Raw genomic sequence first — 17,372 nt, forward strand, 5'->3', positions numbered from 1 at the left:
CCTCTTTAACGATTACAAAACAGACTGTACCAACTGAGAAATTGGAAGGAACCACCACAGAGGGGGGAAAAAGGGGGGCCTTTTAAACAACAGATTATGTTCAGTAATATAACAGTGTCATGTTACCATCACCGTTAGTTGTCATGACAGCTAACTAGAGTACACAGCAAAAATTAGCAGATGACATAAGCTGTCATGACATCAAACATTATGATATCTGTTTTGATAATTACAGATAATGGTCATGATACATCTGTTACATTACAGGACATAATCTGTCATGACATGTTATGGCATGGTTATGTCAGTGTTATGTAGCACAGTTGAAATAAGGAGTCAAAACAATCTGTTTCCGGCTGAATGACTTTAATAAGTAAGGCATTACAATGTTGACTTGGTTAACTAATAAAAATACAGTGCAGTAAAGATTAGGGGTGAGGTTTTAGATGTGGTTGGTTTATACAGTAGTTATATGCAAGATAAGCAGGAAATCCAAATAATAACTTTAATAACTTTCAAATAATCCTCCTTATAGGAACATTATCTGAAAGTGTGTTTTCTATTATTATTTAGAATATTGCCGTTGTTTAAAATGCAAAAAAGCTGCTGAGGCTATCTAAAAAAAGTAAATAAGGTATATATCCTAGTAAATTTCATTAAAACTCCTCTCTTGAACAGCTGAAATTCTCTTCGGGACCAAAGGCATTTAGTCTACAGGCACTGCAGGCTCTGTATGTTTCTAGAATTACTGTTGTTCAAAATGATCTGGTGTTCAAATTAGAAAAACTAAGCTAACTGCAGCTGTTCCTGACTGAAGCTTTAAATAAACTGAAGCCTCTATTCATAAATTCTCATACTGCAATCATATAAAATCATCCAGAAATAATAAGCTACAATGTCTAAAATCCTTCAGGCACCCTCTCTAATAAGTGAATTTAACTACTTTAATATGAACTCACTGCTGATACAGGCTCTGGAGCAGCTGAACATGAGCTTAAGGTCTGCATGCCAAATGCCAACCACTGGCAAGAGGGGTATGGAGCAGTGGAACTGCATTCTCCAGAGTGATGGAGCCCCACTTAGTACCCTTGGGATCAGTTGGAGTGGCATTTGTCATTCAGGACTACAACCTCAATTCCCAAAAATGGGGACAGTATGTGAAATGCTAATAAGAACCGAAAGCAGTAAATATTAAATTCTGTTTGACCTGTATTACATTGAAAACAGTAGAAAAACACAATATTTGATGATTTTACCTTAAGAACTTCATTGTTTGTTGTAAATAGATGCTTATTCCAAGTCTGATGCCTGCAACACTTTCTAAAAGAGTGGTGACAGGAGTATGTTTACTACTGTGTTACATCAGCTTTACTTTTAACATCACTTTAATCGTTTAGGGACTGAAGACACAAACTGATCCAGTTTTAAAAGCATAATTTTTTTCCATTCTTCTGTTATACGAGTCTTCAGCTGTGCAACCCTACAGAGACTTTGTTATCATCTTTTGAGCTTAATAAGTCACACATTTTCAGAGGGGGACCGTTCTGGACTGCAGGCAGGCCAGTCTAGCACCCTCACTGTCTGATTATGTGGCCATGCTGATGTAACTCATGCAGAATGTGTTTTGGCATTGTCATGTTGAAATAAGCATGGATGTCCCTGAAAAAGATGGTGTCTGTAAGGCAGCATATGTTGTTCCAAAATGTGTTCAGCATTAATGGTGCTTTCACAGATGAGCAAGGTATCCACTAATACCCCATCATACCCTGAGAGACAGAATTTACGCTGGTAACAATCTGGATGGGTCTTTTCTTCTTTGGAAGAATGATGAAATGATGTCCATTTTTCCATAGTCTGAAAGATCGTCAGACCACAATATATTTCCACTGTGCATCAGTTAATTTCAGAAGAGCTCGAGCCCAGAGAAGTCAGCAGCATTTCTGGACGCTGTTGACATGTGACTTGTGAGCTACAGCTGAGAAGCTTTCTTCTAAAAATGTTCTGGTAAAAATGGTTTTTCGAAGTATTCTTGAGGCCATGTATGGGATGAAATATCTAAAATCCCTAGCTGAGTAATGTTCTTTTCAAACTGTCTGATTTTTTGTTGATGCATTTTCGTCAAGTGGCAAGCCTTGACCCATCCTTCCTAATAAAGGACTAAGTTTTTCCTGGATCCTTCTTCTATATCCAAGTATAACTGCATCACCTGTTTAGTATGTTTTTTGAACATTTCACAGTGTTCCTAGTCTTATATTGCCCCTGTTCCAACTTGGTTGCAGGCATCAATTTCAGAATGAGTGTAAATATTTCCAGTAGAGGCCGTTACTGCAGCAAAGGGGAAATACATTCTCTATTAATACTCAGAAAAAAAAGCTGGATGAGCAGGTATCTACAAACTTTTGGACATACAGTAAACCAAATCTCAATTAGGTGCTATGAAATGGATCATATAGAAGTATGGAACATATATCATTAGAAAGATAACATGTTGTTGCTTTGTCCTTCATAGAATCTTCACATCCATCATCATGCATTTCCATATAAGCTGAAATGTTCATCATAATGCTGTAATGAAAGAAAAAGAATACAATACTCAGCTTAACAGGACTAAATAGGGAAATAATTAAAGGGAGTTCTTCAATGTTTATGGTAGTGCTTATATGACTATTATTAGCTTTGGCAGGATGATAACATCAATGAATAGAAATGATACTTACAGCCGAACAGCCTCCTCCTTTTTTGTTGTACGATTTTGGGGCACTATGGTAATGTTTAGAAATAGAAACATAAACAGAGAGAGAGATCAAGAGAGAGAGAGAGAAAGATAAGAGAGAAAGATAGCAGTGTTCTACATTGCATTTTGACTTTGACTAAATAGTCAAGTGTTGGTTGGTCTATGTTTTTATTTATGTTGCTTTCTAATGCGATGCATTCTGACAACCATAATTTCATTAACACTTTAAAATAAATATATAAAAATAAAATATATAAAAATACGGGAAATGTATGCTACCTCTTTGGTGATGGGAAATGCGGTTTGGAGAATTCTGCAGTTCCAGACACTGCACTATGAACACAAAAAGTCATAGTTTTATTAAAATGATATTGTCTCACAGTAAAAAGCATATAGTCACTGTTCAAAAAAAGTATCTCCAAAACAGTTATTTTACAGAAGAAGGCAAAACTACTTTTAATGGAGCATTTCTGTTGGTCCATTCATCATTAAATTTTCACACAATGTAAAGGACAGCCACTGCACTAAAATGATGAAGAAAAAAAAGTAGATAATTATGTTTTTTGGGACAGTGACGATATGCATGAGATTTCTACGTAGGGGTGAGGAACCAAGGAGCTGGAGCCCAGTACAATTTGTGGATTTCTCTGCTCTAATACAAAAACTAAACCTGGTGTTCTTGAGCAGGAAAATCACCAAACTGTGCAGAAACCTTGCCGCCCATCACTGGAGATCACCACAAATAATATATTGGTTATATCCACATTTATATCTTTTTTTGTATACTTCATTTTTTTCCCCAATATACTCATGTCCAGTTCGACCCAGTAGTTACCCTTGCTAAAAAAAAAGTTTACTTATGTACATCAATAGTATGCTTGAAGTACAAATCTCATTCCAAGAAAAGTTGTGACAGCAGGTAAAATTCATAAATCTACTTTGACCTGTATTTGAAGAAAAACTGCATAAAGTGTGTAATGTTTTACCTTCTGAACTTTGTTTTTTGTAACTTTACACTTATTCTGAAACTGATGTCTGCAGCACGATCCAAAAAAGTGGGGAAAAGGCAGTTTAAGACTAAGTACTTTGTGAAATGTTCAAAAAAGCATCTGTCTGAGAAAGCTCCATTCACAGCTTAAACACACCTGAAAACTAAAACCATTGTGTTGTAAACATTGATTCGTAACTGCTGACAGTATTGCTATTTCCTCATCATTGATGATCTAAAAGTTTGCCACAGATCCTTAAAGGCTTTATTACAGATCAATTTATATATTTTTACTGGTAGCTCCACAGATCGATCACCATTAAAACATTAATGTATTAGGACTAAAAATTAACCTCCATCTATACGATCGCATGATACTACACATTCCACACTAAAGTATTGTGAGTTAAAAACACATCCCACATCAGTCAACTGCGTAATTAATGCATTACTTACTTGTACCCCACCGTCTGATCTGGAACTCTTCTGTGATTACAAAATAATATTCAAATTATTATTATTGGAATTTGGTGAAAATAATTCCAGATGAACATGTGTGAGAAAAAAGTGAATCAAACATACAAATATTAATCACCTGGAAAAGCGGCTCCAGATGCTGCGCCTGCTCCCAAGGAAAAAAGAAACAGATTATTGTGCTGTAGACTAATTTAATTAGAGTTATATTCTGTGATAATACATTTGCTTTCAATTGTTTTAGACATTTGATTTATTCAAAGCTTGCCTTTTCTCAGGTTTCGGTGGCCTTTGGGGTGCACTGTAGATGATATCAGCAATGTTACAGCGGCAAATGCATAAAAAAACAAATATTTCACAGTTGTATATTCTGTTGTAAAGATGAAAAGACTGAGAAAGGCAACACAGCACCACCCACAGCTTAAACTGAGAAATAAAACTACAGTGTTGTATACATTATCAAAGTAGTCTGCTAACTGTACTACTTTATTGACTGCTTTACTGACACAGTACTTACTTGTACTCCACCGTCAGACCTGCACTGTTGACCGGACCTCTTCTGCAATGACAAAATAATATTAATATTGTTATTATATTGGAATAATTATACATAAACATGTAAAAACCAAAAAGAACGTGTACCCTAAACACACAAGAATGTCAAAGATAATCACCTGGAAAAGCGGCTCCAGATGCTCTGTCTACTCTCAAGGGGAAAGGAAAACATATGTAATAACAACATTTTTTATTCTGTTATATTACAGTTCAATTCAAATTGATAATTTTTAAAACTATTATGAAACATTTAAATTAAATTTAAAAAAAAAAAGCTTGCCTTTTCTCAGGTTTTGGTGGCCGTGCTGGTACACTGTGGATGAAATTAACAATGTTACAACCTATTTTCAGTGTGAAGTGTAAGTCATGAAAGAGAAATATTTCATAGTTGTCTTATGTTTCCACAGAAAGGCAATATTTTGCTGTAGTTGGTGTCATTTTCTCAAGTACTTACTTGTTTCTTTTCACAGATGGCAGCCAGCTTGCAGTTCCATCAGATCTCCTTTTGTAGACATAAAATATTCGTTAGTATAGACACAAAATTAATTTTCTTATATCTCCATAAAGGACTACGGAGAATTTTGTGATTGATTTATTTTGGAATCAATTTGGAATTAATCTGGAATCTTGGAATAATCTTATTACTATTACAGTACTTTACTTTAAAAACAGTATTTTAGCCAACATTATTTCTCATGATAATAATAAAGATAATAATAATGTGAGTAATTATTGAGGACACTCTCTGTAGTGTTTTCCTTTTATCACACTTGCATTTAAACACTTTAATCTAACCTGGATAATTGGGCCCACACCGATCTCCTATTAAAAAAATGAAGAATAAATTAAACAAATTAAGCAAATAGCACTGTGTAGAGAAATATAATATCAATGTTCTCAAACAACCGAGTACAGAGTAACCTCCATGTAGCATACTTAAACCATTCTAATAACATTTTTGTAGTTAATGACAAAAGAAAGGGCATTTAATTCAAATTTAATTAAAACAGGAAGTCAGTTTCACTAATTAAAAAAAAAGATGGGACACGTTAACTTGCTGTGAATTAAATTCTATGCATACATCATAGGTATAAAAATAAAGAAATATCTTGCTCACCTTTTCTCAATCCTTTCTCCGTCTGAAGGCGTCCTATAATGTAGCAAGATTTGAATAACAAAAAGCAAAATAATTGTTGGAATAATAATTCTGCAAACTACAGGATAACTCTCAACATTAGCATACACATAAACTTACCGCCTAGCCCTCTTCTTATAAATGACAGCTCCAGCTATAGCTACGCCACAAAGAAGTAAAACTAGAAACAAAGGTGCGAGGATGTAAGGTCCTATGGTCTCCATTCTCAGCCCCTCATATCCTAAAAACAGTGCACTCATTAGTCTTCAGTTATGCAATGAACCATCACAGCATCGCACTGTTCTTTTACATACTCACTTTTCACAGGAAGCTCGACTGAACTCTCTTGTTTCTTTCCTCTCCAGAATGAAGCTGTGCAAATGAGGTCTTCTTCCTCTTCATAGCCAGTTGGTACGTAAGTAACTGTTGAGATTGTTTTCCACTGGCCTGCACTTGTCTCCATGTGGCTAACCACTTTCTTGGCAGTTGGAATACTCCAGGTTATAGTTGGGGGGTGTGAGGGGCACGTGTGGGTGACAGAACAGCTAATTGTATATCTCTTGCCTGGCTCCAGCTCTTCAGGAAGATCCGAAATCACAGGCTTGTCAGGAGTTGCTAAATACAAAAAAAAAAAAACATAGACATTCATCAAAGCAAAGTTAATGGTTTTGTACTCTAGCAGTGGCAAACCTTGATCATCAGAGCTAGACCTTCATTTTGGGCCACAAATGTCAAAGGCTGGTCAAAAAATGAGAAAAGTGTTGGCACCTTTATAGCATTCTTAACAGTATGTTGGCACATAGTTAATGCTGCTGCACATTAGCAGGTCCATAAAATGGAAAACTGAATTTTCCTCACTTTTTTAAGATAAAAGAGTTAGATGTGTATGTAAACAATGTCAAAGTTTGAAAGCATGCAGTAAATTTCCCATCACATACAGTCTATAATTGGAAATGAAGCTGCAAAAACAGCCTATTTTGATTTTAATATTTACATGATGTCACAACAACCAATGCCTTTACATACATCAATCCATTCAGCCTACAGAGTTTAGCTACACCAAGTCATGTTTAAGTTATAAGCTGTGTTTCAGCGAATTATGACTGTTTTCAGTATGTAAAACCCATTTCACTACAATACACCACCAAAAGTTTAACAAGTTGTCCCCAGACATGTATTCTCATTACAAGATCATGTCTCATCTCATGAGATTACCAAAAGCTTAGGGTGACCTTTTTTTCTCACAAAATAGGTCCCACCCATAGTAAATCAAAATGTGACTGTTTGATTCCACTGTGAATTTCTATCTGTGTTGGTTGTTCATCTAATTTGTTAATCAAAAAGGTTCTGAAAGCACATGCACACATTTTTATTGTATAACAGAATTATCTTCTCACCTTTCATTAAGATGAAAACGCAGCTGTGGTTAAACCTGTACTTGTCGCTGCCCTTTTCTGCATGGAAACAAAATGGCCCATTATCGTGGGCTTGGACATCATCAATCTCTAAAGTGCAGTTCTGCTCATTTGTGTCCCCCAACAGCTTTGTACGACCTTTAAAGTTGTCCAGAACGTTGGTCTGTCCAGTATGGAAAACATATTCCCCCTTGTTGGTGTACCATAGGCCACGGAGCCGGGTGACAGGCACATCTCCGATCTGGAAAGTGCACGGTATCACCACACAGGAGCGGGTCAGGGCACTGATCCTGGACACCACATTTGCCTCGTAAATGTGCAGAGCTGAAATTGAGTAAAGATATGTCACTGTTATTTGGCAGTCATCAAATGGTTCTTTTTTGCATAATTATAATAAGTCATTTGCATTGCGTTAAAAATTATGTTAAATGGACCAATAAAAATGGTCCAAAATTACTTGAAAAAAAATCTTAATTTTAATCCTAAAAAATCTTAATCTTAAATTAACTTCCATTTCAAGTCACTTTTTTTTTTCTTGTATAAAGCTACCTTTTTTGAGGGACAATGTTCCCACAGTCAGTTGTCCACATACTTTTGAAAATTGCCAGACCATGCTGTTTATATTCAAAAAGACTTTATATGTCATGTATATTTAAAAAAAACATTGAAACAACAGCCCACAGTGTCATAAAACAAATTCTTGTCTTTCTTAAATTTTAGTGTCTAAAAATTTGGACATGTGTCGGTAGAAACAACCATATATGAAGGAGCAAGACTGCACTCTGTTATTCAAAGTCTCATAATAAAGCCTTTATACTGAGAAAGACAACACTTTCAAAATTCTTCAAAGGTAAACTGAACAAAGACAGAAAAAAAGAAATAAACCTACTGTCATTCTCAAATGGATCCACTATTTTGGGCACAAACTCTGGAGAAGAATAAAAATAAGACATGATATATGATGAGGTTATGCACATTGTAGGTAAATTCACTGTGAAAGTTTAGCTTTAATCATGCAGTTTTTACGCACTTTGAACATATAAAACCACAGAAGCTGTGATTTCTCCATAAGGAAATTTTGCAGTGCAGGTGAGCTTCTTTCCATGATCCTCCATTGATGCTAAAAATAGTACATTTGAACTGGTGACCCAGCCCGATCCTCGGTTTTGTTTAGTCTCCACAGTCTCAGGCATGTTTTCATAGTTCCAGGTGATATCTGGAGTTTGTTTTTTACAAGAATGGAAAACTTTGCAGGTAAAGTTTTCTGCGACTCCCTCTGTGACATCAGCCAGCTCTGGCTCAATCACTATATCTTTGTGGATACCTGAAACATCAATGTAGGAGAGAGAATTGAGCAGATCTATCCATGCAAGTAGACCTAAAGTCAAACTGCAGCCCTGATCAAAAAACTATAGAGAACTTACACTGTAAAAACTGAAGAAGGAGGAAGTTGATGAGAAATAATTTAATGGATTGATGAAATATATTGCTTTTGTTTATTTAAAAAAAAAAAATGCTAATACAAACAAAAAGCACTGATGATTAAATTCTGTTTGACCTGTATTAAATAGAAAATGATATAAAAACAGTGTCCAATCAGGACCATTTTGTCAAAGAAAATATTTTGTTTCCAGTTGTAGTAAGTTTTATATGGCATTATGGCTCTGTTCTGGAGAACAGCAGAAAGACCCCCTTAGGGTAAAGAGCAGAGGAGGCATCAATTACAGCAAACACGACATTAATTGACAGACACAGGGTGATGGAGGAATGAGGGTGGAGGTGGGCTGTGAAGTGGCTGCAGAGGTTTTGGCGAGAAAGGGCAGGTTAAAGCAGCTTAAATAAACACCCTAAAGAATTTAGCCAGTAGTATGCATAGCAGGCCATTTGAGATTGGGGCCTGAGCTTGACTTTGTGGCCTGCCTGAACTAATGCTCAACTATTTAGTCTTAAATTGCCACTGTCCCATCTTTTTTGGAATGTGTTGCAGACACTGATTTCAGAATGAGTGTATATTAATAAAAATCAATGAAGCTGATACGTACAAATACTACATGTTTTGTCTTTGTACTGTTTTTGTTCAAATACATTTGCATTTTATGTACTGTCCCAACGTTTTGTTAATTTAACTTTTTTTATGTGATGGAGAAGGCAAACATCTACGTAACTTGTATTGTGAGATAAGTAACAAGATATTGTTCCAAGACATTCTGGACTATTTCTATTGGTCCGTTCTTCATCAGATGTTCAGACAAAGTAAAGGACAGCTGTTGTGCTCAAATGATGCAGACTAATAAAACGCAGAAAACAATGGAAACACATGGTTTTTCATATGACAGCAGCATATACATTACTGTGTAAAAGTCAGAAATCAACTTTTGTTTATATTATTTAATTGTCTGTAATTGGCTGTTAAATATGCATGTTTTCTTGTTTTTTGCTGTTTGAATAACTTGTTTAAATAACTAATAACCATTTTGACAGAAAATTAAATGAATGAAGGCTGGTCTGTGACTTTTGCACAGTACTGCATTTTTACAATGTAGGTTCAATACATTTTCCAAGGTCTGTATCTCCTGCTGTTAACATCCACTTTTTGGATTATTACTTACATTGAGCATTGAGGTTGATCGACGCTTCTGATGTCTGACCACCTGGGAATGTGGCTTTGCATGTAACGGTTTGCTCATCTTCTTTAATTACAAATGTGTGTTGTTTGGTGATCACCCAGAATCCATCCTGCACGGGAGCATGTGCAGTGGTGTCAGTCTGTAGAGCTTTACCCATGCTCAGTGTTGGAGGACTGGATGGACAGGTATGATATACACTGCAGGACACTGTGATTTGCTCTCCAACTCGGGGTACGCCAAGGATGCTGAGCTCTGGTTTATCAGCTTGTTCTGTCAGAAGGAAACAGAAGGGAATTTGGGAATTCAGTCATTACTCATTTATGTAATGAGCCTGTGTAAGTGTGACTTTTCTTAAACAGTGTTTACCCGTTACTTGAAGTTCCACGAAATTGTCATAGTTTTCTTTGTGGAATGATTCAACTGGATTTTGATCCATCCAGGGATACAGTTTCTCTTCGTTTTGTGGCATTATTAGTGGGTTAATCTTCAAACTGCAGTTTCCCGCACTGGATGATCCATACAATTCTGTCTTCCCCCAGATCTTGCTAGTGACACCACGGCCGTCTTCATCATACACTAAAGGATACCGTGTAGTGGAGAGCTCATACCATCTCACCCTGACTTTGCTGGGCCATGTGGTTTTGAAGTCAAAGCTACAGGGAATGACCAGACAGGAGCCTTGAAGGCCTTTAATCTTGCTCGGCATTGAGTATGTCCAGTCCAGTGAGGACATTCCTCCTTTATTAAGGGGCAAAAAAGTGATGAGCAGTGAATGCAACATCCATTTTGATAATTATTGATAAGTATAATATTCATATCGAAATTATTTATATTGAGTGCCATCTTGTTGGGTTTGTAATCTGAAAGATGGAAATAAACTTACTCTTTACTTTTAAAACAACAGAATCTGAAGACTCTTCCTTTGAAGACTGAGCTGTGCATGTCAATGACTTTCCATGATCATCCTTCACTGCTCTGAATTTTAATGTGGAAACTGTTTCCCAAATAGTGGAGTTAATATTTTGAGTTTGAACTGAAATTGGCATGTTTTGGTAGTTCCAGGTGAGGGCTGGCTTCTGTTTTTGGCATGTGTGATGCACAGTACAACTAAAGATCTTCTCAATTCCCTCCATGACTTCATCTTGTGTTGGGCTTATTTTTGGTTTCTCAAAAGCACCTGAGGGGAAAAATAATCAGAAATCACAAATTTGGGTAACTGAATATTCTTGAATACTCTCTGGAATAAAAATGGCTCTACAACAGAAGCATTACTGTAATAAACCCACACATATTCAAACTTTTTCCCCAAGAAGCCACCTTCCCTTTTGATTTTTTGGGAACTTTGCAGCCCCCACCCTCAAACAAAAGCAAGCAGCCTTAAAGCTGTAAATGAGCTCTGTTCTGATGGGGTCCCTGCTTCAGTCAAAACAAGGCTGAAACACACCTTATAACTTCAGTGTGAATGTTGAATAGGTTCTGTGAAATAGGTGGTGAAAATTTGTTGGTTTTTGTGACCTCATAGAAACAATGAATTCTAAACGGACTGATTTTGCAGCTTAGTTTCCATTTATGGACTGAATAAGTAGCTTCCAAGTAGGGCTTTTTGTTATGAAGAACAGTATATACTATATGAGACTCACATAAGGGGCGGAGCCTGACTTCAGTCACAGCGGTCTGTCCACTTGAATAACTAACAGTACAAGTAACAGAAACATCATCCTCCTGGACATTCCATGTAATCTCTTTGGTTATCTTCCATTTGCCTTCATGTAGGGGTGTGTGCATTAGACGTTCAGTTCCACGGGAGATACTGAAGCTCAGTGTTGGGGGAGTTGAAGGACAGGTGTGTATCACACTGCATGACAAGGTGATCGGCTCTCCAACCTGCTCACTGCCAGTAATGTCCACCTTCGGTTTCTCAATATTATCTAGAAAAGATGAACACATTTATTGGTGAATACTAAAATGACATTCACAAGTGCTACACACACACACACGTCTTCTAAACCGCTTATCCTTTTGGGTCGCGGGGGGGAGCTGGAGCCTATCCCAGCAGTCACTGGGTGGAAGGCAGGATACACCCTGGACAGGTCTTCACATGTGCTACTGCTGTGATACTAAAGTAACAATAAGCTAAATAACTGCAAATTACAAAAGTGAATTTCTACATGAAAGACATTTTTGGAAAGGGAGAAATGACTGTCAACTAGACATCATTAAAAGAAGTTTCTTCAATGCAAATTTCTCAGTAATCTAAGCAATAATTCCTAACGCTATAAACATTTTCCGTAATTAGGCTGTGTCGAGTAATCTGCATATCACCTCATTACCCTGGCCCTACACTTCCAGCAGAAATAGTATAGTTAAACATGATCTAGGTACTTTTGGATTTATGAATTACCCTTGATATTTACTGGGACACTAAGTCGATAAAGTGCAACTCAAACTTCAGCCAGATGGTGTCAGTGTAAGATGGACCAAGTACTTTAGTAACTTTTAACACTCTCTTTTGCCAAGTCACTTGCTCTTAGCTCTTAGTTATTTTACTGCATGTATTGAAACACACAGCTCCATATTTTTCTTTGTACCTCAAGAAAGACTCAGTGAAAAAGTCGCACAAATTTAAGTAGTTAGTGGTACTATTGTTATCTGGTTTATGTTCTTCTTCTCAATATTTTTTTGCCACATTATTGTCCACTACGTTTTTGAGAAACCAACACTGAACCAACCCTAGAATGTTCTAACTAGGTATTTTTTTTCTTTTTTATTGTGTAAATAAAATCATACAGATGTATAATTGATGTCAAAGCCGTATATCATCAGACAGCATTTAAATAAAGCATATATGCAATTCATTCAAACCATCTCAGCAATTTAAGACAACACCCATATGATAATAAAGCAGACAAAGGAACTTAGAAAACACCTAGTAACACCTTAGCAACCACCCCGAATACTAAGAAACCATTAACATTATCCTAGTAACCACTGAAAAATACAATAGCAACCATCTAGCAACACCATAGCAACTACCTGGAATGCTATAGCAACAATGTAGCAAGAGAGGGGAGTTACTTAAGCTGTGTAATCACTACACTTTTTTCCAGAAAATGCATGTTTTAAGTTTAAATTCAAATGATGAGCATCTAAACTGAACTACTGATGTATGTGGCAAATTTGTCACTTAACAAATTTACAAACTCACACAAACATATTCTAACATGCAGATGGTCATTGTGTGACAGGTTTTGTCTTCCAATCCTGTAATGAAAACTCGTGTGTAAAAATGGTTCTTGTATGTACCAAGCAGCTGACCTACTGACCTACTGGTAAAGGTAAGAAGTTTAATATAGGTACCATTTATCCGAATTGATATATCACTGCAGTTCATAAAACATAACATTTATTGCAGGTGAAATGATGCCACCACACACAGATAACATGGAACAGAGGACACTAAATACAACCTGAGGCACACACTATGCAGTATGATAACATAATAATGACAAAATCAAAATCAACAACATGTCAGATTTGTAAAGAGAATAAGCGTATACAATAAAAACAACCAGTAAAGGCTTGGGTCTTACCTGTTACTTCAAGTGCAATGGTTACATCAAGGTAATTTTCTCTGTGGTACGTTTCAATAGGCTTTGGGTCCATCCATGGATACAGTCTCTCCTGGTTATGCTGCATTTCAAGAGACTGGATCTTCAAACTACAGTTTCCCTCATTTGGAGATCCATACAAGCTCGTCTTCCCTCTGAACTTGGTGATAACATTCTGTGCTGATTGATCGTACACTAAAGGATACTGTGTATCAGAGAATTCATACCATTTCACATTGACATTGGGAGGCTGTGTGGTTTTGAAGTCAAAACTGCAGGGAATGACCACACATGAGCCCCGGACCCCTCTGATCGCATTGGGCATGGAGAATGTCCAGTCACGGGAGAACATTGACCCTTTAAAGAACATGGTACAATAATATTTATAATGCAGTAAGTGTATATCTTTCAGCCCCAGAATGTACAGATTCTATATAAGCACCATGACTGACTGCAACTTGATGCTTTTTTGATGCTTACATGAGACTTTATGCAAAATAAATATAGCATTTATTTAAGCTATGATGCCTGTGGGTTGGGGGCCACTGTGTCATGTAACTCTGGAAAATATGGATGGTTTGATTTAAAAATACTTTTCCAGCTGGTGCCAGTGCCACCTAATTTTTACACTCTTCAGAGTGAGTATGCACAAATTTTTGGCAATGAAGGTCACCAGTAGCATCCAAAAGCATAACCTTAGCGCCACAACTTCAGACCCTCATTTTCAGACGTGCACTTACAGCTCTTTTATAAGTATGCCTCTAGTGGTACATTTTAGAATTGCAGCCACTGGCTATTTATCTATTTAAGCAAAGTACTGTATAATAAACAACACATGTGTAGCTTAAATACATGGAAATAAATACTGGACAATCAGTAAAAACAGAAAACTTAAGAAGGGTTTTTACTCACTTTTCACTTTTAAAGTAATTGCGACTCTTTGAACACTTCCTTTAAAATCTATTTGGCAGGTAATGACTTTCCCATGGTCAGTAGCACTTGCAGTGAACTTTAATGTTGATCTAGCTTCCTGTTGTGTTCCAGATACAAGAGACATGCTGCCAGATAACTGTCCACCATTCCAAGTGATGTAAGGTCGATCTCTGGGGCACTTGTATCTGACCGAGCAAATGATGTCTGTTTCCACTCCCTCAAGAAACTCAGTGCTGGAATCAGGTGTAATCTGGGGTCTGTAAATGGGACCTGTTGATAATAAAGATAAAATCTGACTTTACACAACCACAATGCAATGCTATGAATCTGATTTCATGACTCATGTGCCACTGAATGTTAAAAAGGACATGAGAAAGTGTGTCTAGATGTTTCTTGTTTCCAGGGTCAACACAATTAATTTTTCGATAATTCAGAAATGTATAATACAGAAGTGGCACTTACATGTCGCAGTGTGTGTTTTAGTAGCTGAAGCCGAAAGACCACCGGGATGTCTGACCACACAGTCAACTCTTTGGTTATCAGACTTAACAATCCCTTCACGTATCAGCGTGATTTTCCAGGTGCCACTTCCAATGTCAGTGTGTTCCAATCTGTCTTGTGTTCCATCTATCCCACTCAGAGTCAGAGAGGGTTTTCTGTAAGGGCAGGTGTGGTAAGTGCTGCAGTGGACAGTGATGTGTTGCCCAATTTGGTTTCCTCCAAAAATGCCAATGCTGGGTACTTGTGCTGATGCTACAACAGGCAAAATGAACATCAGAGAATATCAGCACTGAATTAGGGAGAAGAAAGACATTATATCTAAGACGTTGTTACAACACAGTTTAATTATGTTGAAAAAAGTGCAACAGTGATTTATGAAAAGCAAAGTGAGAAGATCAAATACTTACTTTCAATGTTAATCGTACTGGTAACATCATAGAATGCATAAGTTCTGTATCCAACATTTTCCGGGTCTATCCAGGCATAAAGCTTTTCTCCATGGTGGTATTGATTAAGGTTGTCAATCAGCAGGCTGCAGTCCCTCTTTGATGGGTTCCCATATAAACTGGTTTTCCATCTGAACTTGTCAATCACTGATCCAGGGTTCCAACTATCATACACTAAAGGGTATCCACGACTAACATACTGATACCACACTACTCGATAAGGGTTTGTAGGTGGATATGAGTAGTAGGAGAACCTACATGGTATAACCAAGCAGGAACCGTATAGGCCTTTAATGCTCCCTGGCATTGTTACTGACCATGTCCAGGTACCACTAAACAGGATGCCTGTGTACCAGAAATAATAAAAGTTTTAAGAGTGAATTATTACTGAACTAAACATTCTATACTTTACATCTTTTCCCCTATATTTTAAATGATTTTTTTTTTTTACTCTAAAAACTGCTGTTGTGACTAAAAATGTTCTAATAATAGTCTAATAATTCAATAAAATTATAGACAAATCCTGTGAGTAACAATTTTTATTTGCATAAAGAGTATAAATAAAAACAAACTGTACCATGAAAAATCACTTGCAGCAGCAGAAGTCTTGCCATGTTCTCGACTGCAGATACATTGATATTCTGACAATAGGATAGATATTCCACTGGTTAATTTTTTGGATAACTATGGATAACTGTACTTCATTCAGAGCTTCATTATATTGTGATGACACTACATATATTTATCCAGCTGAAATCAACAATTTTCAAAGGCCATAATCTCTTTGTAACTGAAATTTTAACTTACAAGGCCACAACTGCAGTGGAGACAGTTTCAAATGCAGTGCAATGCTGTTAAATTCACTTCATTAGGTTAATAATGTAAAACAACAAAGTTTCAAATTACTAGTAATTCTTCTGGCAATACTGAACAATCTAGTCTGTATTGTTTTAAAGTAGTTTAATAATTGATTTAGACAAAATTAAAAAATCATCTGGTATTAACAAAAAAATAACGTATTTTTAAATATCTTACCTTCCTCCTTAGAAAATCAGACACAAACAGCAGCTCACAGCAAAAACAGCACGATTAACATCCATAAACTCTCGCTGCTTAGATTTGTTTTTTTGATTAGTCAGTGAAAAAGTTGTACAGTACCCAGCATGATGACAGAGATCACAGGACTGCAACAACAGAGCTCTGCAGTACTTAGAATATGCTCTTAGACCAAGCCCCTCCCTTCCTAATTTAACTACTTTTAGTATGGCACATCTGTGATGTGCCTAGAAAAACTTTCATTACAAGGAAACATCACACCCAAACACATTTCTCTTTCTCTTTGGCCACTGTGGTTCCTGAATCAATCAGTTGTAACTGTGACCCTACCTAATGGGTCTTCTCTCACTTAAGGGGTCTCCTGACTAGTCACTCTTGGCTCAGTCTGGTCACACACAACCATCTAATATGAAAATCAATGCTGAAAATGTCATAGACAGAATTCCAATCTAAATGCTGACTTTGTGCCAGTATTTGATGAGAAAGTCAGTTCATTATGAGGATGATCACCAGTATGAAATGCAAGAGCTGATGCAAATACTGAACACAGATGACTGACTTTAAAAATGCAAAGTGGGGGTTTTAAAATTAAGGGGTTCCACAGGACCACACAGGTTACTCCTTTTCTTTACTCATAGCTAATTTGTTTGAGTTGCCATGTGAAGTGGAGGAAAGATTAAATTATTGTGCCATCCTAAGACATCACACACTGCTGCTATGGTGTGGTGTCCGAACAGAATTGTTAAAATATACCTTGTATTGACCTTTTGTCAGTTTGATTTAAAAGTTTTTGCCAGACTTTCCACAAATATGGTGAACTCAGAACTTGACAACTTCTTCCAGGCTCAAGATATTTGTCAACCAAAGTACAGCACATAAATGCAGTCCTAATAAATCAGA

The 17,372-nt window shown here is 36.7% G+C and overlaps 1 protein-coding gene across 1 annotated transcript; it reads right to left on the reverse strand.

Moving 5' to 3' along the window:
• Positions 1-4,866: 4,866 nt before the first annotated feature.
• On the reverse strand, positions 4,867-16,584 carry LOC118826317. The gene is made up of 20 exons (XM_036597258.1): positions 16,452-16,584; positions 15,994-16,057; positions 15,378-15,761; positions 14,932-15,222; positions 14,449-14,739; positions 13,519-13,893; positions 11,569-11,856; positions 10,812-11,105; positions 10,295-10,666; positions 9,911-10,198; positions 8,332-8,625; positions 8,191-8,229; positions 7,284-7,625; positions 6,205-6,501; positions 6,007-6,127; positions 5,869-5,901; positions 5,547-5,573; positions 5,206-5,253; positions 5,032-5,064; positions 4,867-4,897 (listed from the first exon to the last, which is right to left on the reverse strand). Exons 2-20 carry the CDS (start codon positions 16,028-16,030, stop codon positions 4,867-4,869), a joined length of 3,885 nt encoding a protein of 1,294 aa, XP_036453151.1. The 5' UTR covers positions 16,031-16,057; positions 16,452-16,584.
• Positions 16,585-17,372: the final 788 nt, after the last annotated feature.

This window comes from Colossoma macropomum, unplaced genomic scaffold (genome assembly GCF_904425465.1).
Source record: "Colossoma macropomum unplaced genomic scaffold, Colossoma_macropomum, whole genome shotgun sequence".
Classification (NCBI taxonomy): domain Eukaryota; kingdom Metazoa; phylum Chordata; class Actinopteri; order Characiformes; family Serrasalmidae; genus Colossoma; species Colossoma macropomum.